Raw genomic sequence first — 23,762 nt, 5'->3', positions numbered from 1 at the left:
TTAAGGCTGCATACGTTAAGGCTGCAGACCCTGAATTGGGATACAGCCTCATGCTCATATGGGGTCAATAACTGTTAGCAGCTTGGGGCCAAATCCAGGAGACTTTTAAGTGGCCAGTAAAATATTAAAATAAAATAACATGTGCAGGAGGCCAATGCAGAGAACCCAGGAGAGTGGTGTTGTCTAGTAGATACTAGATAAAACCTTAATCAAGCTTCATAATTATGCACAGTGTGTGGTATATAGGAGTAAATAAAAATCAGGGTGATCCATTTAATAATTTATTGTCATTCACATATTGCAATTTACAGAGCTTCATTTATTCGAATCCAATCCTAACAAACAACATTTAGATCCAGTATTTGTGTCCCAACACATCTGTAATCTAGAATAGAAGCACGCTGAAGTCTACTTGACATCTTTTTACAAGAGCACAGCCGTTTCTCATACAGTTGCATTTGTATATTCAATATATACACATAAAATTTCATTTAACTTAAAACTGTTTCCCACAGAAAGAAAAGCACAACAATTTCACAGAGAAACCAGATAAATCTCCTTCTTTCATATTACAATATATTTTTTACAACAACAACAAAAAACAACTTCAATCACCAAGAAAAACAGATGAGACACAGATAGTGAGTGGTTAAATTTATAAGGAATGCTGTGAGTTTATAGAGAGGAAGTTTCAGTTTGTTCTCCCAGGACATGAAGAACGATACCGCTGTAGATAAACTGAGGAGCCGCTAACGAAATGTTAATATTTTTGTAGGTTCTGCAGCCAGAGTTCTAAACAAAGACGTGAGTGGTATTATGGTCTTCCTCCCATCAGAGTCTCACAGTTTATTCACTAAATGAGACCTCACACAAAACACAAACATTCACTAGAGGGCTCTAAGGGGACAACAGGAGATTTGACAGGCAGAACTTAGTCCATCCTGATCTTCTGATTGGTCATCCTGTAGATGATGCTGTCGTAGCCCGGGTCCATGTTCCACAGGTTGTAAGCGATGACGATGACAGCGAGTGCGAGAACGATCATGAGCCACAGCACGATGTTGAAGACCACGGCGTACTCGACGTCGTACTTGTGAGCCAGGTTGTAGAGGCTGCCTCGGTTACTCTGAAAAATGTTTGCAGTAGTCAAGAAATTTAAAACAGCTATTTGGAACTAGTTTAAAGTGTCAGTGTCCGCAGCTAAGAAACAAAACAAACTCAGAATCACCACACAGCTGAATGAACGCCTCTCGAAAAGAAAAGTAATTTTGCTGCTATTCTCTGCTACATGACGCAGACCTCTAAACTACATGTGTTACAGAAAATGTGCTTGAAATGTAAATAAACCCATTCTAATTTGGTACATTTATGTCATGTTCAGCAAGTATCTCCTCTGGCATATATATATATTAAAAAGTAGGTTGACCCAGACTTACAATCTGTCTGGATTCCAGGATTGAGCGGGACTTCCTGGTTAAAGGAGCTTCAAAGGCCTTCACTGTAACGACCTCCACCACAGAGCTGTTGCCATAGAGACCATACACATCCTGCCCAAACTGAAATGAAAAAACAAAAACGCACACGGTTAAAATGTGGTTAAATTGTTAGCTGCAGAGGCGTATCGCTTCTTCAGATCTTCTTCTAACCTTCTGAAGGACAGAAGCGAGAAGGGCCGTGGCATCGCGGTACTGAGGGGAGTCTGGACCATAGAGCCGGCTCAGCTCCTCCAAGCCAGACAGCTCCAACGAGTACAGGTCAGGGGAGTGGTCCTTAGCCAAATGTCTGTGTCTCTGCAGCTACAGGAGGGAAAGAAAAGATTTGCGTCAAACACAACTCTTTTTTCCTTTTTTTTTGTAAGTGGAAAGAATTGCTTCAGTCCGAGGGAACAACTCACCAGAGCGGTGATATCATGCAGTACTTGGACTTCAGACAGGAAGAGCAAATCGGCCTAACAAAAATAAGAATAAAAGGGTAAGAAAGGCAAAGGAAGGAATTTTGGTTAACTAAGGAGTAAGAACTAGAGATGGCACGATACCACTTTTTTATGTCCGATACGATACCGATATCATAAATTTGGATATCTGCCGATACCGATATGAATCCGATATAGTGTTTTTTAATCAACAAAACTGTTTTTTTTAAATATCTTGCTGAATTTTGTATAAGTTCATATTCAAGTTTAAAACAACAACTACACTAAAGCTATTCTGTTATACCTGTATGCAAAAAAAAAAAAGTTTCATAGTTCAGCAATACTGATCAATCTAATAAACTTAAACCTACACCATCCTCCCTATTCTGGTATTTTAAAGAGTACTTAGCATAAATATTAAGCAACCTAACTAATAGGGTTCCAACTCCAATCAATTATTTTTCAAGAAATATTAAATAGATTCAACATCTTTCTTCAGCAAAATTGCAGACTGCACAGATGGTACCTTCCCAAAGGAAAAAGTACTATAGCTTACTAGGGTATATATATTACCGTAGACTTAATAGTTTCTATATACAGTAATGGACTTCTATTCCTTTTACATCAAATTAAAACTTTGGGTGTAAGATTCGGATAATTATTTATTAAAAGCTAGACATTTTAAATGAGAATAAAGAAAAGTGTGTCTTTGTGCCCCTTTTCCCTGTTCATGCCCTATCGGCCCCCCTGGCTAAACTTTGCTAGATCCGCCCCTGCACAGTTACCAGCCGTCAGCTACGTAGAAAAAGATCCTGGTGTAGAAAGTAATATTAAATAAATTCTAACAACAGCTGATCAAGCTTAAACGTGCTGCTGTTGTTCAGCCGCTGGTTTCCTCTTTCTGGTGCAAAGTGGGCCAAAAGCAAACTAGAGAGACGGACTCGCGACAGAAAAGCCGATCAGCTGATCGTTAAGCAGTTTCATGATTGAAGTAGCAGCAAGAGGAGGCAGTCGCTCCATATATCGCTTGTTAAGCTTAACGCAGGAATGCTTTACAAACATTCAGAGATGGACTTACACACTTGCTTTACTTCTCTCGGGGATAACTTTGTCGGAGATGAAATGCCGGGTTGCTAGCGAAGCTCCACATGCTATCCAGACCACCGACAGGTCCCGCATGCCACAGCCGCTCTATCACGTGATGCATACTGCTCCGACGTGCTAACGTTCTGAGGCGAGTTACGGCGCGTTGCAAGTTTTGTGAGGTGCTTTCGTGATATTTAATGGATCGGATTACATTTTTTATTTTTCTCCGATATCCGATCCAGTAATTTAGGTCAGTATCGGACCGATACCGATACGTAATATCGGATCGGTCCATCTCTAGTAAGAACTAAGTCTTTTGGTTTTAAACGTGGCTAAGAACTGACCTCTGCATTTCTGCTGAGAGAGTTGAGGGGAAGAGAAGACAGCACTGAGCCATCCTGGGACAGACGGGCCCGGATCTGCTGCAACGTGACGGGTAAGTCCTCAAACACAGCATTGGCCTTGCCGAGCATATAGAGCCGCTGAAAGAAATGAAAGACAGGTCAAAGTAAATAACTAACAGTGCCTCAAGAGGGATGTCTCAGATAAGAAGTACATCAGCAGACTTTTATTACCTCCTCACTGGGGGCCAGCTGGAGGACTACAGGGGTGTCCTCAGCAAACAAAGAGTGTACAGTCTCTGCAACACTATCCATGGTGAAGGGAACGGGCTGCAGAAAAGAAGATAGCACCCTCATATACAGGTCTACACTTCTATTTATACCAAGATAAAAAGCTGATGCACAAAAACGGTCATACTTACATTCTCCAGGGGATATGAGGCCACGCTCTGAGGCAGAGCCAGGCTATCCACTCCTCTCACCACAACAAGAATGTTGGCCCGGGGCCGCTGGAACAACGGACCAGCCTGGAGGCCTGGCCACAATAGATCCTGTGCAATTGGACACGCATAGTAGAGCTTAAGCTGGCGTAATTATGAGCTTAGTCTTCTTCTATAACACTAATAAAACTGTGGAGCATGAGTTGAAGTAACGAATCACCTCTTGAACTGAGAAGCCCATGGTTAAAGCCACAAGGTCTGGAATCTTCTCTCCAGAAACCGGCCAGTCACCTTTCTGGAAGGACACAAACTCTGGAGCCTGCAGCACAGTGAAGCTGTCTCCATGGACACCTGAGGGGAAAAACAGCATGACTGTAAATCTAAGTGGAAAAGAATAGGGTACGGTTTTGTTTTTGTTTTTTAAAGTAAGACAAAAAAAAAATATCACCACCTACAAATATAATTATTAGCTTAGCTTTCTTTTTGATCCCAATCACCACCAAACTTCAAACAAAACTAAAATAACCAGTGAAGTCACTATCTGTTGCCCGGTGCACTTTCTGTATCCAACTCATTGCCCAATTTTGTATTTTAAAATGTGGCCATTTTGCAATCACAAATTCCCACAAAAGGAACAAAAAGAAGCGTCACATGGCAACATGCACAAGTTTTTGAAAGAATGGCACATGTACTACTTTTTCTGTGAATGATTTAAAAATTAAATTACAACGAATTTTGTCCAATTCTGTCCGGAAACTTCTTTTGCTCCTGTACTGAATACTGACTCAGTGAATACAGCATTACTTAAAATATTTACCATCTAGCAAGAACTTTAGCTATCACCCCTCAGGCTAGTTTAGTGAGTAAGACGATCCAGTCGGGTTACACAGGAATACTTTCTTGTATTGTACCATTTCTTTTACCTGTCACAGATACAGAGTGATTTTTATCAACATATTGACCATTAAGTCGTGAGTTCTCAGAATCGGCTCTTTGAGCACAAGAATGACAACATCACAGAGCGCAAGTATGGCGACGCTCGCGGCTCTCCAACAGATTGCGAGACCAGTGTTGGACTGTAGAACTGCTTTGAAATTCATGAGCTGTTCGCACTAAAGTATTTCACTGCAGGGCAACCTGCACGTGGCGAATAAAGCCTTGATTGATTGATTGATTGATTGAAGTATCTGTTTCAAGGCTTCAGTAGCAGTAAATCTAGATCCTCTAGATCTATTAGCTACATATGAAAGCAAAACATTACAATATAATTATGAAAAGTGGGACATTACAATAAAATCAAAGCCAATTATGTTTACCAGGGTTAATGACTCCAAGTAAATGTCAGTTTTTCTTACCAAACCAAGAGGGCCAATATTTGTTAGTGTTAGAACCAGACTGACACATTCATGGCAGTAAACTGTTTTACATCTATAAATATCACATGTGATTCATAATGACACATATTTCTTTTTTGCTGTTTTTCCAAAGAGGGCAGCATTGTGGCCTCACTGGTTTGTATCCAGCCTATGGAGTCTGCATGGGTTTGCAGATGGTTGCATGGTTTCTACAGTCAAACGACATGCACAGGTTTACACTAACTGTAGGCTCTAGTGTGTCTGTAGGTGTGAATGAGAGTTGTCTGTCTGCGCCTTAGCCCTGTGACAGACTGCAGACCTGTCCACCATGACAATATAGCGGCGACGCTTAGTTGGATATGCGTAATTAAAGAAATTACCTGTTTTGCATGACTCTGCCTTACTGTTCCTACATTATAATCAATCCGGTCCTTCTTGGCCACTGTGATTGCCATTTCTGCTACCCTACTGGTCAGATATCTCTTGAAAAAGACATTTTTAATATACATGATAAATTTACATGGACAAAGAGAGAATATATAAACTTCTACGTCTTCAACCTTGTGACAGGAATGTTCATTCTGGCTCAAAATGACTTGATATCATTCATTAGAGATATGTTTGACATATTATAGGTCAACACGTCATTTGCAACAGTTCAAATGTGGGCAATAATTTTTTGGCAGACAATCACTTTTTGATACAATGGAAGTCCCAAGCCTGGATAAATGGGAGGCCTGGAACGGCATACAGTTTAAAAATCTCTGCAAATCCCTTAGGAATAAGGAAACAGTTAAAAGTATTTAAACAGTGATATGGCGTTAACACTATAACGTTTACTGACTGTCAGCCCTGAGCTGCTGGAGGATGGCGCACAGTTTCTCACTGTTACAGCAAACACAAGAAGCAGCAGCCTGCTCAGTAACTATCGCCCCTCACCTTTCATGTGGATGAAGGAAGAACTCGTGACAGAGAGCTGATGGTGAATAAAGGGGAACCAGTGGCGTAGACCATGTCACGTGACCACCCAGGCTTCTGTAAAATCGTAACCCTCTACCAGGAAGCCGTATATTTAGTACTTTCTTCATTTTTACATGACCTGGACGGATTTGTCAACCTCGTCCTTACGAATATTAACCACGTCCTCGTCGTCACTGGCAGATTTTAAGAAGCGACTGAGCTATAATCTCCGTTAGCAACAAGCTAACCCTGTGGTCTTCCGCTTGATGATAGTCCAAAGCCGAACAATGATTCTCAGCATCCGCAGAGTTATTATTCCACTTTTCCTCGTTTATATTAGCACGGTCGTACGAGTCTGGCCACAGAAATATTACAATGAGTTAAACGGCAACGCTAACAATGTTCCGGGCTCGGCGAGCGACCTGCCATTCAGCGCATATAAGATACTTTACTATTACACGTAAATACGTGGGGGGAGGAAAACACCCCAACACGTCAGTAATGAAAAACTATTATTATGTATTTCTTACCGACTGTGAACAGACAGTAGAAGGTCAAAGTGACGGTAAAAACAGACTCCATCCTTCGCAAGATCTTCACAGACGTCTCTCTCTCCTCTACAGCAGCGATCAGCTGACCTGCGTCTCGCTCTTGTAGGACTTCACGTGCGCTACCGCCGCCTGCTGGACTGGAGGGGAAACAACACTCGCTGACGACCAAACGTCTCTGTGATGTTTCTCCAAGGAGATTTTATTACATCGTAGTTATACTTCAACTAAACTTTACACCCTATATACACCTTAATCTTATCTAGTATTTGCTGTGCTTCTGTTTTACTGTATTTCGTTAGCAATTTTTGTTTTATATTGCTTTATGGATTTTATTGCGCTATTCTACTTCACTTGATTCTTTTCCCAATACCGAGCCACTACACAGCTCTTAGGATTCCCCTACGTGCTGAATTCCACGGTAACCTTGACTGTATTCATTTTATTGTTAGTGGTGTAGTCACTTTCTATGATGTACGCAACAAAAATAGTCATTGTCCTAAATTATCTTTCACTGCATGTGTTCTGCATCACCCATTCAAGCTCATTACAATAATTAGAAATAGAGTGTATATTTTAATAATATTTGTATTTTCATGCACTAATATCATTTTATTATTACACTAATATAGCACAAGGTTCAGTTACCTTTGTACAAAAATGCTTAGAAGAATTGTCCTTCAAGGAGCTAATATTTACTGTCTTACTTTAAGTACATTTTTGGAGCCGAGGTGTTCTGGGAATCCATCCTACCTGGAAAAACATCCTACCCAATGTTTCTGCGCACAAAACCAACGCCGAATTAACTCCAACACCGGTACCTTTCATGTTTAATTGAGTAAAGAAGTTTCTTCAGTACTTCAGGGTTTACTGGAGTAAAGTTGTTTTGTTTGTTTGCTTTTAACACGGGTATCTGTACTTCAACTCAAGCAAGGAAGGTCTGCACTTTAGCCACCTGTGGTTAACACTGGGTCAACATTACAATGAAGTGAGTGCGATGAGGAAAAAACAAGTCACCCAGCATCTAAAAAATATGATATAATAAGATATATATATTTTTAAAAAGATAGAACAATATAAAATTAAACTCCACTAGAGACAGAAATAACGTTTAAAAAGTAACAAAAAATAAATATTCTTAAATTTACATGTTACATGAGGTGTCATGGTGGATTTGAGTAAAAGTAAGCATTCATTTTACTGGAACCCTTGAGTCGCTCACTTCCGAAGTATCTCCTTCCATATAATTTTTTACCAGGCTAATTTCACCTCTTCCTTACGTTGTTGTTGGGATTCCCTCCTGCACTTCTCAATGGATGGTGCTAGCAAGAACAGCTTCCGGTGCCTATGAGACTGAGCTGTTGCTGGTACTACTGTTGCAGCTGAAGGCCCAACTAACATATTGCATGTTCATTTATCAAATTTTGCTGCATTTATTTTTAGTTTAATTTTCTTTTCTTACCGTTTCAGCTTCACCTTTTCGCCACTTCTGCGACACCACACTGTGTTGTAGTGTCCAGTTTAGCCATGTTTAAAGGTAAGGATTGCTCAATGATATTTAATAAACTGGAAATTTAGAGCTGACAAGTACGGAGGATACGGAAGAGGATAAGGAACATTGGAAAAGAAAAAAAGTGGGCATGTCTTCTTTTTTTTTCTTTTGACGAATTCTGAGGAAATAAAGTAAGAATTCTGAGATTAAAGTCAAAATTCTGAGATTAAGGTCAGAACTTTGACGTTTTTCTCAGAATTTTGACTTGTGATTCTCAGGTGTCATTCTTTTCCCCACGCTGAGCCACTACAGCCAAATTCCACTTTAACCCCTTTACCAACTGGCCACCTAGCTGTAATAATAATAATAATAATAATAATAATAATAATAATAATGATGATGATGATGATTTCAACTTCTGTAACAACAGAATTCCTAAATTATGCAGTAAATTATTTATTTAAATTATTATTATTTGTTATTTTGCTTCACACCTGAAAGCTCAAGACTAAGAGGAAACACTGTGGTGCTGATGAATAATCTTATGTCATGGAGGGCATTCAGAGGAAAAATCTTTGTTAAACTACACATGCAGATCCATCTGCTGTGGTGACCTCTTGCAAGAAACTAGAATAAGTTTCTATTTTGCTTTGTTTTTCTATTTAATTGAGCTCTTTGGGGGATTTTTTATGTAATTAAGCTATACTGTTTTTCTACCCAGTTAAAGCTACTTTTTAATAACTATGTTGTTTTGATGAGTCAAAACTAGAATTTTCCACCCCAACCTTTGCCTTAAATAAAGCCTTTCTTATCCTATCTTTAAAAAACATATCCCCTGGAGGGCTTACAAGTTTTTGTGAGATATATGAGATTATTTACTCTGCTATAATTGTCTTGCTGGTGTATAAACAAAGGCCTTGTACACAAAAATTTTTTTTAATGACTCGTATATCTGCAAACTAGAATTACTGTGGATAAAATTGTAAATTTGAGGGCATTAATAATATTTTTCATTTCCTCTGTAAATTAATAGTTAAATGATGAAACCAACAATATTTATAGCTACACAAAACAGTGAAATAACCATCCAGGGTTTTTTTCTCTTTGTTCCTTTGAACATTATTATGATCATGGGAGAAATATGGTTTGTAAACAGACATAAACCCATAGACCACCACTATATGCTGACAATCAACAGTGATAATCAATAATCAGACACATAAAAAGCACGTGAATATACAGCATAGACAAAAACACACAGACACATAAAATAAAAGGCAGCAAATCGAGACAAAAATAGAAACGCTACTTAATGCTACTTTTGTTTTAAAACCAGCAGCAAACTTGCTGTAAAGTGCAGGTGTTGTGGTCTCCATTATGTTAGAGATTCAGTCTTTCAGGAATAAATGGAATCGAATGCACTTTGTCTTTATGTTTGGGAGAAGGTGTGTGTGTGTGTGTGTGTGTGTGTGTGTGTGTGTGTGTGTGTGTGTTACTATACTTGTGGGGACCAACTGTCACTTATGGGGACCAAATGCCCATCCCCATGAGTTTGAAGGCATTTTTGAGACTCAAAATGTGGTTTTAGTGTCAGGGTGACAATTAGGTTATGGTTAGGTTTAGAGGGTTAGAGTTAGGCATTCATTTTTCATGGTTAGGGTTAGGGTAAGATGCCAGGAAAAGCATTATGTCAATTACATGTCCCCACTAAGATATGAAAATGAGTGTGAGTTGTGTGTTAACTACAGTTGGCAGTTCCTCATTTTCATCTACACGCCTTGAATTCTTAAGTTATGACTTGATCAGAGCGTTTCATCGGGGAAAAAAGACTACAGAAAAGCTGGTGATAGCTCAGCACTTAAAAATGTATGGTAGAAGAAATGACATCGAAAGATGTTCAAAGGGACGGAAATGGTTCTACAGCTGCACTTTGTCAGCATTGTTGGGAATGCGGTGTAACCAGGGTCCAAATCAATGTAGTAACCAAAGCACACAAAACTTGCCAGTTGTGGATATGTTCAATCAGTATTTGACCTTTATCATTGTGGCCCTACTGGTTTGTTTAGAAGCTGGCACAAAGCAAAGCACACGCCTGTTTTCTGACTTGGCCTAAGGCGGTTCCGTATTTCCACACGTTCAGTGTTAAGTCGCCGTGATTTTATCCCTAAGTCTGAGGGCTGTGTCAAAATAAGATAACCGCTCCATCATCTCCAGAGATGATGATGCGGTGAAAAAAGTCATCTGATATCCGTTATGCTGTCTTAATTCTAAAATGATTACAAATCGTTCCATGCAAAGCTCGAAAATCGAACCCAAGAAATGTCTGAGAGAAAACATGACTTTTCATAAGAATGCCGTGCCAAATAGAGAAAAAAAAATGACTGAGGGTTAAGTAAGAGCGTGTCAGAATTGTGCACAAGCTGAAGTGTGTCCATTTGCATCCCTGTAGATGTCAACAAGCCATCCAAATGCACTTTGACAGGAAAAGAAAAGTAGAATGCATGCAGAGTGGCACTCAGAAATGGCCCCCTGGTTGGTTTGCCTTTTAGTAAGAGTGGTAAGCTTTTCTTTCTGTCCTTTGTCAGGGTTGCAGTGGCTAAAAGACGTTTCAGCGCTGATTTATCGACACTGCAGATCAAATTTTATCACAACACTTGCTTGAGATTTTTCAGTTCCATAAATCAGTTAAATCATCAGACTATTTCTGGGAGCTCATTAATAATGGAGAAAAACCCCAAGATTCAGACATTACCAACTAAATCGAGCTGCACGCAACCGTTCATTTTTCAGTCTGCTTGGCTCCATTCTAATGAATTTTACTGACAATTAGGAAGAAACAAAGCCTTCACCGTGGGTGACGAGCATATCCACGCCGTATTCTGTGTCATCCCAATTTTTCCACTTAATAGTGCCCATAATAAGTGCTTATTAGAGGTTTATATTCAGAGACAAAGCCCTTATCTGCAATTACATCCTGCTGTTGAGTAAAGTGGGAAGTTAGTCAGAGTAGAGATCCTCTTGACACTGAGTTGTGACCCTCCTGCAACCTCTGCCTCAGGATATGACTCTTCAGAGTCTCAGCTGACAAACTAACGCCTTCAGCATCTAAATTAGCTGTCTGACAGACTCTGACACCTGACACGAGTCTGACACCTTTACCAGGATATCTGCAATGGGCCGTTTCCTCTCGACCTGCATGCAGAAAGCAGTTCATCTCAGACTTTCCTCACCTAAGCAAAAGCAAGCAGTCACACTGAGCATTCTGAGTGATGTTGCTGGACTTAAAAAGAAGTCCTAAGATCATCTTATATCCCCACAATGATATTAGTTTGTCTTTATCTTTAACTTTGTCTGAAGAACTTGATTTGGTTTATGCTCATGTACTGCAATTTGCTGTTTCCATCCACAGCAGTCTGTCTATCCAGATATTTATTTCCTGAACGGATGTGTCGATGTTAATCTAAACATTTAGGGGATGTGGAAGTTGTGATGCAGACTGCAGATTGCTTCACTGTGGGGCTGTGGGCTAGTCCTACAAGTCCAGCAAACCCTGTAACGTGCATGCAATCATTGCTTATCTAGTAGAGTGCACACAGCTGACAATTGCATTGCATTTTTTTAATATATTTTATAGTTTGCCCGCAGCCCTGGATAGCAACTGTTATTCCTATACCGTAAAGGCGTCTGTGCAGTCTGTCAGAAATGCTCACCGAATGCTCAGATGCCTTAGGAAACCCCCTTTTTCCACACCTGTCTGACTTTCTGAAACTACCAATTTGACATTCACCACCTTCACTGGCTATTGGCCAACTGTGCAGGGGTTGGAAAGCAGCCAGAGTCTGAAGTGGTCTTCTTTTTGTTTTTGAACAAATTTACAGCATTTCTGTCTCTTTTCACATGGAGTGAAACATTATAAATATCTTCCAGGAGACAGTGGCAGAAAATGTTGTCTATTAAAACTCCAATAGCACGAGTCTAGCAAAAACAAAAACCTGCAGAGCCCAGACGAGATTTTGAGTCCCATCCCGGACCACTTGAGTAACAATATGCTGAAATGTTACCGTCACTCCTGAGTGACAGCTGGCTTACAGTACGAAATAACACTATCAAACACAACCTCACCTTATCACCTGGCTCCAAACTGCTTAGCTGAAATATACATTTCCAGAATTATGTGCCACAGAAACACAGCAGCACTACAAGACCTAAACATGTGAATAAAGTAACATATACGTGCTCTTGGCAAACTCCCACTGCACGTGCCTGTGGTGCTTCCCACTCTCGTTTTCGTGTTATGGAAGATGGACACTGTGGATTTAGAAAACATTTCTCAAACAATAGTAAATAGTGAATATATTTCGAACATATTGACATGACGGCATCACAGAGTTTCTGGAGATTTTGAAGCTGCTTATTCACAATGTGAATCTCCCATTTCAAATCTGGCCTGGTGACGATAGAGGCCATTGAAGTAAGTTGTCATGTTCAAGAAAACAGATTAAGGTGATCAGAGCTTTGCGACATGGAGCGTTATCCTGCTGGAAGATGGTGCACTGTGGTCATAAAGGGATGAACATGGTCAGCAACAATGTTTTCAGACCAAGTGCCGTTCCAACCTTTTGTTGTCCAGTTTTGTTAAGGCTGTGTGAACCGGAGCCTCAGATTCTTGGTCTTAGCTGACAGGAGTGGGAGCCGGTGTGGTCTTCTGCTGCTGTGGCCCATCTGCGTCAAGGATAGACTTGTTGCGCATTCAGAAATGCTCTTCTGCATACTTTGGTTATAGTGTGTGGTTATTTGAGTAACTGTTGGCTTCGTATGAGCTGACCTCTGGCATCAACAAGGCATTTTCACCCAGAGAACTGCTGCTCACTTAATATTTTCTCTTTTACAAGCCATTCTAAGCATTTGTGTGGGAAAATCCCAGTAGAGCAGCACTTTCTGAAACTCTCAGACTAGTCTGTCTGGCACCAACAATGAGTCCAAGTTTAAAGTCACTTGTGTACAACAGTAGAGCTCTGTGGCACAAATGAATAGAGATCCGCAGCCTCAGTGATACTGCTCATTTGAAGGAGAACTTCATTGCTGATTTTGCTGATAGTAAGAAGATCATTAGGTGATTATTGCCATTGAAAAAAACCCAAAACTTTTAATTTGGCTAATCAAGTAATCAAATCATGACACACACTCACATATTGTGTTTTCCAATCCTGCCTTGATGCAGTCAAAAACCTCCTGGATTTCCATTAACATTAAAAAGCATCGGCACCCACACAAAAGTTGGGATTTAGAATTGAAGCCCCATTGAATGGGTGGCGTTTGCAGATTTATACACTAGAGGACGCTGCAAGCCAGCAGCTGTTCACCACATAGGCGGCAAAAGGGGAGTTGGCACATTGTTCTCTCAGGGTTGCAGCAATAAATTGCACTAAACCTACAATACTTAAAATTTCCAAGAGATGGCAATAGAGGATCGTGGTGGATCGCACTTCCATCAGGCACAGGAGTAATTATACACACAGATTGAAATCGACAGGGCCCCCATCACCGCTCAACTTCTCAGAATTCAAATGACTTCATGAATGACTTAACGAGGAGCAGGACGCGTAGATCATCTTGCGGTTTGTATATTTATTTTAAAGCAACTTCGTTTGTAAAATATAAATACAAATTATGAGATATTTTAATTACAAAGTTAGAACAAAAAGAACAAACAAACCCAAAACAAAACAAAACTGGACACACCAAAAATTACCTTACTGCAGTAGCCTCCTTGTTATGTACAAGCTGTGCCAAGGGGTGAATATCAACATTATCTTAAAACTTTATTATACAATTTTGTAGTTTGCATGTTAAATTACAGACTAAACAGGAAGCAACATTTGAACATCCAGAAAAAAACCCCAAAAAACAACAACAACAGAAAAGCCCCTGAGGCTCAAGCGAGCACTAAAGTCTGAGGAGGGGATGGCTGGGGGGAGAAAAACAGGACATCATGTGCTTCCTATAAACACAGATACCACATTCAATAGCACAGCCTCGGTACTATTCTGTACAACTACACACATGCGCAATGTGCCGCGCGCTCACGCACGGCATCCAGTTGCTGACAACACGCTTACGCTCTGTTGCCATACAAAATCTTTCAGAGGGGCGTGTGAGCAAAAAAAAAAAAATCTCTTGATATTATATATTTATTTATGTATATATATATATATATCTATATATTTATTTATACATATATTAATTTATAAAAATAAGACCATTATTAAGTCTATTGAGTCACAAATATATTGATCCTCAGTTAACAGAGGGAAATGTTTCAGCAGCCCATCAGCCAGTAGGTCAGTCCATCTGTACAGTGCACCAGTGCTGGTCCAGAGTCGGGCCGAAGCGCAGGAACTAAAGGTCAGGCTAAGGCATATCGTCATAACCCCTGCTCGGTTCTAAAGCAAACTGCAGTCGATAATGATCAAGGTTCAGTGGGTCAAAGGGTCAGGATGAGCCCAACTTTTCCACAGCCTTGATTTTGTCCTTGAGTTTGTCACCGGGGTGATCCCAGCGGTCGTCCAGAAACTCCAGCGTGGAGCCCAGCAGGGCTGCGAGCTCTGCGCTGTCTTCCACCAGGTCCAGCAGCTCCTTGCTGTCGGGATGGAAGCCCTCCAGCTCTTCTGGGCAGGAGAAGAGCTGGGACAGAGATGCTTGCCGGTAAAACTCCGCCTCCGCTACCGTCACCACCTCCATGTGAGGGAAGGCCTGCCGGAAACCGCGAGCGGACATCCGCAGCCGACGGAGCACATCGGAGAATAGCAGCCAGTTTTTTGGCCTGAAAGAGAATAATTAACAGACGTTTAGGAATTTAGGAAAAAACAGAGTTGAAAATGTAATCTGCTTTTGAGAATAATGCTCACCCCTGGGAGAGGGACACCTGGATGTTGTAGCAAGGCAAAAGAGGTCGGTCGGAGAACTCGAACTCAAACACCTCCCTTTTATCATCCTCATCTTCATCATCTGGACCTGGGGCGTCTGCTAAAATGTCATAGACACCGCCCTCTTCAGTAGACTCTGGACACAGAAAAAAGGAAAAGCACGGATCGTTTTTTAGTGAGCGTCAACATTACCATAAAGCTGCCTTGCCTAAAAGAGGCCAGTGCGACGTACAGACACTGATGATGTTTAAAAATAAAGACTTTGTAAGCACTAAAGGACACACGCAGATTGCTGATCAGTACTCACCACACACAGCGCTGCCATAGAATTCCCAATAAAGCCCTGGGTCGTCATCTGAGCGGCCCTGAAGGTCGGCAAAATAATCTACGGACAGAGGAGAGGAGCGAAGCCTGTTATTCAAGAGCCAAAGCCCTGGGGACAGGCAACGAGGCAAATACAATTGCCCTTGGAGAATACAGCAGAAAAATGGATAAAGAGCGCAGGGAAAAAAAGAGGAGAGAAGGAGGAGGAGGGTGAGGGGGAGTGTCAAGAGAGAAAAGAGAAACAAACAGAGCAAATGTTTTTGGGGGGAGGAGGGGAGGACGGGAGGGCTGATGGTCAGGGGCCAGCGGCTCTACCACGGGGGAGGAGAGTGGCTGTCTCCGCTGGGTTAGAGCTGGCTCAGTGCAGAGCAGGCCTGCAGACTGCTGCCAGGAATCAAACAAGAACCACACACAGTCGCCGAGTGCGCACACACACACAGAGCGATGGAAACAAACAGGCAGAGGGAGCTGGATAAGCACACCCAGCGAGAGCAAAGTGTGTATTCAGCACATGCGCGCGCACGCACACACTTGCAGAGTGAGAGCTGGGCTTTGTGCCAGTGCTGAGGCGTGGGGCGTCTGGCGTGTGTTTGGAGGGATTAACGGCCTCCAGATGAGTGGGACCAGGTGGAGGGAGGGCAGCAATCGCTTGCACTCGCTCATTTTCTCCGGTGCTCGATCTCCCTGCCGACATCGATCCATCCACCCGCGTTCTCTTCAACATTCAGCACCAGCTTTCGCAGGCGTCTACCTACTCGCATAAACCTCCTCCTGCCACCTGTTTTATTTTCGCCTCCGTTCCGCGATCGTCTCTCCTGCTCGCTACGAGCCCCCGAGTGTCTCTCAGGCAATAGCTTTTAACTAGTTCAGGTAATGCCAAGCAGCTGGCTACAGGGGAAACGTGAGCCTGTTTGTGTGTGTGTGTGTGTGTGTGTGTGCTTTCATTTCCTCCTCCTCCTCCTGTGCACAGATTCGTGTTGACTCAACCCGAGTACAAACATCAAGCCCTCACAACACACACGTCAGACTGTAGCGTGGCAGCCTTGTGAAAAGACAGGCGCTCACATGCACACGTACAAAAGCAGAGTCTCTAGCCAGAGCAAAGCCCATTTCCGCACGTACGCTGAGCAAACACAGTTGCCGTTGCTAAGTAACCAGATAGAGGAGCTCAGAGGCAGCAGCACGCACCCTGGCGGGCTCAGACTCCCTGTCTAACAGGTGGTCGAGGGAGGAAGGGAGGGGGAGAGGAGGGGTAGGGAGGTCGCTGGAGGGGAGACGGGGATGACAGCGACGGACGTGTCGAGCTGTAGTTGGGAGGATTTGCGGAGGGGGCCTCACACCAACAGGTTGCACAGAGGTCAGAGCGCTGAAAGAACAGCAAACAAGCCAAGATGGGAGCTTTCGGGAACCGGGCTCGTGACCGATCTCTTTAACAGTTTACCCTTGCCTCACCTTTTGATGGCCACACTCCGGTGTGCCTTCTGGTTTTTGTTTTTTTGTGTGTGTGCGTGTGTGTTTTTTGAAAAAGAAATCCTTGCTTCGCGTTGGCTTTTATTTCCCTTTTCTAGCATTGCTGAGTTTTATGATCTGTGGTCAAAGGCACATTAATATTCAAATTTTGTGGCTTTTGCATTTCATTTTGTCTGCATGAGAGAAGAAACATTCTACCAACTTTAGCTCTTACTACACTGCAATTTTAATAAGGATCTTAAATTAGGTATTAAGTAACCTTTTTTTTGTTAAGATCCGTTTTGTCTTTCTTCATATTGCAGATAATTCCTACATATGATGGCCTAACTCAGAAGGCTTTGTTTGCAAGCCATCTATCACACGTGCCAAAATGAGACTCAAATGTAAGAATCTGAAGTCAAGGACTCAATGTCAATTTCTTTCTTTCATATGTAAGAAAATCACATTTACCAGTGAGGAAGCGCTCCATGCTGTCGCTGTGGGTCATCTTGAGAAGGCCACGGCCAGAATACGTTGCCAAGGTGGGGTCGGCGCCATAAGACAGCAGGACTCTCACCACGTCCAGGTGGTCGTTCTCCACGGCATCGTGAATCGGTCTACACACACAGGGAAGTAAGTTCATTGATTAACTATTGGAGTGGTTTTCCAGGATGAGATTAGGGGGGAAATTGCATTTTGCATCATATCTTTACAAATACATATCAAATTAAAATTATAAGAGGGAAATGTCTTCTTTACCTTCTTCAGAAAATATTTTAAACTCGGATCCACATATCCTTCAAAATCTATGGATAAAATTTATACATGGTGTGGAGGATATTTTTGGGAATTCACTTCTGATCAAACTTACAAGAACGATCTATATTTTCCTTTTTTAGATTTTCCCTAAACTCAGACGTAGCGAGACATAAAGTAAAATGAAATTCAGATTTATAAGACTACTGTTGTTCTTACTGCAGATGCTGCAAATCTCAAAAGCAAAACTGCATGGGCAATACTCCTGTAAGACCTGAGCACAGTTTCTTAGAACAGACCCCCCAGTGTAAATTTTAATAACACTGCAATGAAAGTACTAGCCTTCCCTTTCCAAAAGTGCAGCTAATCAGCCAAATCACTGCTCTTGTACAATAATGTAAAATAAATCCCAGAAATTTTAGTTATGAGAAAGCTCGCGTCACTTTATTGATGGCCAAGCCCTGGTTTTCTTTATTCGGGAATTCATGTAAAACCAAAAAAAGAAAATCCCTACATTTCTGCATTTTCCTAAGAGGGGTGTTTATGTAACCGTTGGTGTTTGTGATCAAGTGTGCACGTGCATGAAAGAGTTCGTTTACCTGGTGCCGTCCTGAGCGCTGCAGTTGATGTCAGCCCCGTAATCCAGAAGGTGTTGGACTATGGTGAGCCAGCCGCGGGCGCATGCCTCGTGGAGCGCGCAGTAACCGGCGTAATCTCTGTGATTCACCTCACACACTCTGTTCTCCAGACAGTACAGCACAACCTCCTAAAAAAAAAAAAAAAAGAGCCAACAAAGAGAGCAGGGCTTAGTGTGTGAGCATCTGCGAAGCAAACACTGCGAGAGCAGCCACACAAGTCAGATGCATGCGCAAACAGTCCTTCCCTTTACGGTTCCTGAGGGAGAAAAATGAAGGAAAGGAGGAACTGAGTGTGTTTCCTGTGCTGGACAAACATACACGCTCGCACACAAATGCTCCATAATACTGGAGCTGGCGCCAAACACATCGAGGAGACCAAGTGTGACTCAACTGTATTTAGCCTGCCAGATTCTCCTCATGCACGTGTGTGTGTGTGTGTGTGTGTGTGTGTGTGTGTGTGTGGGGCATGGTTGGGCCTGGACGCTGCTGTGGCAGCCAGTTACAATGGCTGGGCTCTGAACACAGCATAATGGAAGCGGAACAAAGAGATTTGATAGCGCCGCTCAAGAGCTGGAAGCGTTTTCTCTGGTCTAGGGCTGTGACAGTTGGAGGTCCAGCACTAAGTAGTCAGACTGGTTTTTATTGGACTGGAGCAGCGTCTGCTGCCATTAAACAGAGACGAGCCAGAGAGACAGAAAGCAGCCTAAAAGTGTGTCGATACAGGGCCCGTTCGAGTCAGACAAGTGTGCTTTTTTTTGTTAGTTTGTGCACTTTTGGATAGGCAACTTAGTGTGGCACTGGCTATTACTAGTATTTGTAAACCCAAATAGATATATCCAGACGTTAAAATAGCTTTGAAATCCAATATGTCCTTAAATTTGCATGAAATGAGCAGTTTTGTGACCACGAGTGGCCCGTCTCCACGACACCAGTAAATTGTCCTTTCACTTTTGAGCCTGTGAAAATGGAAATGTCACGTAGAAATATAGAAAAAAAATAGCTTGAACTCGTTAACATTAACACAATATTTGTCTTAAAACCCCTTGAATTAAAGCTGCATACATTTACATCTTTATTGCTATGTTTCATATCAATTGTAGTGGTATATAGAAGCAAAATTATATATAAATATATAGATTTTTTAAACTTATGGATCCAACTGTAACCACACACACACACACACACACACACGTGACTCTTATATCCAGACACATTCATACCCTGTCCTGCTGACAGTCCTGTGCCGAGGGGAGCAGAGCTGCTCATCTGAACCTGGGAAATGACTCCAAACTTCCATTTCTATGCTAATTCTAGGCTGCCATCTAGTCCAAGTGTTTATCTCTCTCTCACTCGCGCTTTCAGAACAGGGTGGCTGGAGGGAGGAAGAGGGAAGGAAAGGCAAGCGGAGAGAGAAAACAGACTGACAGAGGGACGAGCAGAGGGTTAGAGAGGACGCGGAACGGGACAGACGAGAGGCAACACCCCGACAGATGACAGATAAATGAATCTGTGGATGAAATCTGCCGGGGCAGTCCTCTGGGCTGCAGCTGATAATAACAAGAGATGAAGGGGTGGTGGGTGGCGGTGTGAAAACGGGGAGGGGTGAAAGGAGTGATAGAGCGAGCGATCGGACGAGCCAGAGAGGCGGGAGAGATAATGGAGAAAGAGAAGGAAGAGGGAAAGCAGGCAAGGAAGAAGTGCAAAATAAAAAGAGGGAGAGAGAGAAATGAGGGAAGGTGGAGAGACGCTCCAACTGGTTTTCTTTCACTGCCAACGCTCTGTTTGCCTGCTGGAGAGAGATTCAGGAGCACTGTGCTCAAGCTCCCCTCTGGGGGATTCCACTTGCTGTGTGTGTGTGTGTGTGTGTGTGTGTGTGTGTGTGTGTGAGAGAGAGTGAATGAGAGCAAGTGTTAGAGAGACTGACGGGTAGAGAGTGTTGATATGCAGCTTTCCTCGGTCTGTGTCTGTGCGCTTGTGTGCCTTTTTGTGTGTGGCTGTGGAGGAGGCGTAGCGCTAAACCTCCGGAGCCGTGTTTAATATCGCTGGGAGAGAGCGAGGAGCTTAGCATGAGAGCCCCGGCTTCCCGCCAGACAGACACACACACGCACTCCTCCGCAGTAAAATGAGACACCCCTCCCCTCCTCCTCCTCTCGCTCTTTCGCTCCGTCCTCTAATCTCCCTCTCTAGAATGCTTCCCTGCGCTCGCCTGCAATCAATGCATCACTCAGACATTTAACCCCTCGCGGCTCGCAGAGTCCTCGCATACAGCACATGTGGTCATGTCGAGATGAATCACGTGCGCAGATGCACGAGTGGCTTTCCTTTGAATGATGAAGTCTAGGCAGCAAAGTTTGTGCGTGCTCAGAAAAGTGAAATGTGCGGATGATTGAGTGCATGTGTAAAGTGTGCGTGAAAGCCCGGCCCTCCTAGAATGGCACCGCTGGAGGGAGACGGGAAGCCTCAGTATGCAACTACTCATGATGTCAGTCAGACTTCATCTCACACTCAGCCACACATATGCCATTTAAGCCAATTTAAAAAGAAGAATGAAAACAGGAGGATGTCCCATTCTCATCAGTAACCTGCACATTAAAGCTTCTCCACAGGTGTCTTTTAAATGGGTACGTCCACACTAATCCAGTTTCATTTTAAAACTTCTGCTTTCACATCCGCTGTCCAAAATCTTCGGCCGGTTTAAGAGCCCCGAAAATAAACCTATGGAAGCTCTGCTGACCCAACCTTTGTGTGAAAATAATGAGATATTGTTTTAATTTGGACAAACAATGATAACGCAACACCCGCGTTCACTGATCAAACCATAACAGCTAAGCTTGCGTACTTTTCTTTTGAGGTCGTCCTTCTTGTGCCAATGCCAGTGGCTTTTACTAACGATGAAAAATGGTCCTGCCACTGTCCTCACATTTTCTCTGCAACACCGCAAAGTCTGTTTTGGTTTTCTTGTTGCCGCTTCTACCTTCCACCTCGTTGGTAGTCCAGGCGGAAAAACGAAACCTTGTCTTGAATTTCGTCAATCCTGTTGTGCCGTTGCCTGCTGCACATGCATACCCTGTGGTATGCGAATGGTCTTGCAATAACCGTTTACAGTTGTGTTATTGTTTACCATATTCTGTATATTAGACATAGACGGCCCAAAATGTTTTGCTAATAACCAGCAGGGGGCGACTCGTCTCGTTTCAGTCGAGTTGTACTGAATCCTCAGACCCTCATGCTAACCGTCTGATGATGAAATTTACGTCAAGTCCCAAGCAGACTCGGAAATATAACCCCTGCTTTATGCTTCTTTGAAGTCCACCACTTTGTGAGCATGCGTAGCTGCTGCACTGTAATGTAAATTCTCCTTGCAGTCACCAAAAGCAGGTAGACGCAGACGCCCCCACGGAACTTCACACTCACCGTCTGATGATGAAATTTACATTACTTGGACCCAAGCAGGCTTGTGGATACGGAAAGCATAATCCTTTGTCACTCAGAGATTAGTAGCTATTGGTATTTCGTTGGATCAGAAGATGACAGAGTGCAAATGTAAGTTTGCAAAAAACGTTGATGTTACGTCCGAAGCTAGTTAGCAATCTTTTGCTAACTAGCTCTAGTTAGCAAGCGATACTGCTACTACCCAACAACATGATGGTGCGAACCCGCCAAAGCAGTTGTCATAGCTAGCTGGCCTGCGACGAGTAAGCTAACGACCCTAACGACCTCAGCTTAAAATTGTTTAGTTAAAGAGATGTGCAGTATTAGTCTGTTTAATGAAATGCAATACAGTTAGTGTGATAACGTGTTAAATTTTGGACTTTTTGGTCTGTAGTTCCATCAAAGGTCAGCACTGTCGGGACTGCTTGCCATCGGTCAAAGCTGAACTTTAAGTCACTGTGGATGTACTTTACCACAAAAACCACTGATCACAGTGATTTCATTTTCCAAGTTTTTCCATCACGCTTTCTGGTCCAACTACGCACTTAAAATGCAATCCAGTTTTTTCCTCTTTGCTTGGATCATACATGGATTTGAGGAGAAAAATCAGAAGCGATTCATGGGGAGAATAAATGACAGATTGCACCTTTATCTGAGCTTTCAATGGGCAGAGAGCTGAGGGGCCCCGAGCCCCAGCACTAGAGGGATGAAGACATCCGCAGAATCTCTGCTCATTACCATTTCAAATGCTCGGAGAGCGAGGGAGAGCGAGAGAATAAAAGGGGAGTGAGGGAGGAAGGAAGAGAGAGAGAGAAAGAGAGAGAGAGTGGGCTTTCATGTGCAGAGGCACGGATTGCAAAACTAAATGAACGTGAAATATGCACAGTGTCGGCCCGGGCAGCGAGAACAGCACGGAGAAGTGCATGTGTGCTAAAATCGCATGCATGAGGTGATTCTGCATCCTGCATGTGCCGATTTACACACAAACACGCACACAAAAAAGATGCAGCGGTGTATTTAGTGGCTTGTGCGTGCATGAGGAGACACTGAATTTGCATGTTCAGGTCTATGTGGGTGTGCGATAGCGAACGCCGAGAGTCGCCTTGTCTGTGTGGCATATGGAGAAGAAACATGTCAGGATGCCTGTGCATGTGCTTACTGGGTCAGAACGTGCGTGTGTGCGTGCGCGCACGTATTCCGTCGCATGCTCATAATCGGCATGTGAGCTGTGTTCGTGTGCGTGCCTCCGTCTCGCAGGCCCTCATATCTCTCTGCCTGCATGTGATAAGCCCAGAGCTCGCAGCGCTTAAACACCAGCGTGAGACAAGCGCTGTACGCATCTACAGGCTTGTATGCAAGTGTGTGTGTGTGTGTGTTAGGCCTTATGCATAGTTGGTGTGTGTGTTCCTGAGCACGTCCTTGTGTGTGCATGTGTGGGAGCCCCAGGGGCCTGCCCCAGGCTTATCGCACACAGGCAGTGAGAGACGAGCTTCCTGAGAGAGAGAGAGAGAGAGAGAGAGAGAGAGAGAAAGAAAGAAAGAAAGAAAGGAAGGGTGGGAGAGAGGGGGTTGTTTGCGCAGCGGTCAGTGCCTTGTTTGTGTAGTCTCAGGTTTTCTCCTCCCTCCTCCTTCATTCCCTCTCCACATGCAGAGCGCAGGAAGGGAAAAATGCGAAGGGGGAATGAAAAAAAAAAAAGGAGAGGGAGGGAAAAAAAACGTTCGAGAGAGACGCATAAATCAGAGAGACGAGCCAGCTTCTCTCCAGCACGGCTGACTGAACCCTGCTGCTGCGCTGCACCCTGTTCGTGCGCGTGTATCTGTGTGTGTGAGAGTGTGTGTGTGTGAGTGAGAGAGAGAGAGAGAGCGAGCGAGCGAGCCAGGGAGAAAAACAGCCGCCGCCACTGCTAACCACAGTCACCACGGCACATTAGAGGGCCATTAGAACGCGATTATACTCCCAGTGCTTACCTCTCATTCACACTCTCGCTCTCTCCCATTCAGACTCACACACATAATCACTGACACACACACACACACGCGCGCGCGCACGTACCTCATCATCATAAACGTGTCCAAACACACACACAACCATAAAGCAACTCAT

General features: G+C 43.2%; 2 protein-coding genes across 2 annotated transcripts in view; both read right to left on the bottom strand.

Annotated features, from left to right (window-relative positions):
- Positions 1–268: 268 nt before the first annotated feature.
- atp6ap2 (ATPase H+ transporting accessory protein 2) lies at positions 269–6,781 on the bottom strand. The gene is made up of 9 exons (XM_085249949.1): positions 6,625–6,781; positions 4,000–4,130; positions 3,762–3,890; positions 3,574–3,669; positions 3,343–3,480; positions 1,895–1,948; positions 1,647–1,796; positions 1,437–1,556; positions 269–1,126 (listed from the first exon to the last, which is right to left on the bottom strand). Exons 1-9 carry the CDS (start codon positions 6,674–6,676, stop codon positions 932–934), a joined length of 1,065 nt encoding a protein of 354 aa, XP_085106075.1. The 5' UTR covers positions 6,677–6,781; the 3' UTR covers positions 269–931.
- Positions 6,782–13,742: 6,961 nt separating this feature from the next.
- The window catches only part of bcor (BCL6 corepressor), a 31,586-nt gene continuing 21,566 nt past the window's right edge, over positions 13,743–23,762 (bottom strand). The window contains exons 10-14 of the mRNA XM_085249997.1: positions 18,189–18,355; positions 17,305–17,450; positions 15,368–15,445; positions 15,043–15,196; positions 13,743–14,957 (exon numbers count right to left, since the gene is read on the bottom strand). Coding sequence (XP_085106123.1) covers positions 14,627–14,957; positions 15,043–15,196; positions 15,368–15,445; positions 17,305–17,450; positions 18,189–18,355 — 876 coding nt within the window. The 3' untranslated portion in view covers positions 13,743–14,626. The remainder of the gene's footprint in view (positions 14,958–15,042; positions 15,197–15,367; positions 15,446–17,304; positions 17,451–18,188; positions 18,356–23,762) is intronic.

This window comes from Mchenga conophoros, linkage group LG16 (genome assembly GCF_057382185.1).
Source record: "Mchenga conophoros isolate Kocher_MC1m ecotype Shallow Benthic linkage group LG16, M_conophoros_male_GT1.1, whole genome shotgun sequence".
Taxonomy (NCBI): domain Eukaryota; kingdom Metazoa; phylum Chordata; class Actinopteri; order Cichliformes; family Cichlidae; genus Mchenga; species Mchenga conophoros.
Note: the sequence above shows the minus strand (reverse complement) of the source record. Positions and strands in the feature narration are given on the sequence as shown.

Excerpts from the sequence above, each read along its gene's own strand:
- atp6ap2 (XM_085249949.1), bottom strand. The coding sequence starts at position 6,676 with ATGGAGTCTGTTTTTACCGTCACTTTGACCTTCTACTGTCTGTTCACA. Across the intron at positions 1,949-3,342 it reads CTCTCAGCAGAAATGCAGAG|GCCGATTTGCTCTTCCTGTC; the intron begins GTCAGTTCTTAG and ends TATTTTTGTTAG. Across the intron at positions 1,557-1,646 it reads TCGCTTCTGTCCTTCAGAAG|TTTGGGCAGGATGTGTATGG; the intron begins GTTAGAAGAAGA and ends TTTTCATTTCAG.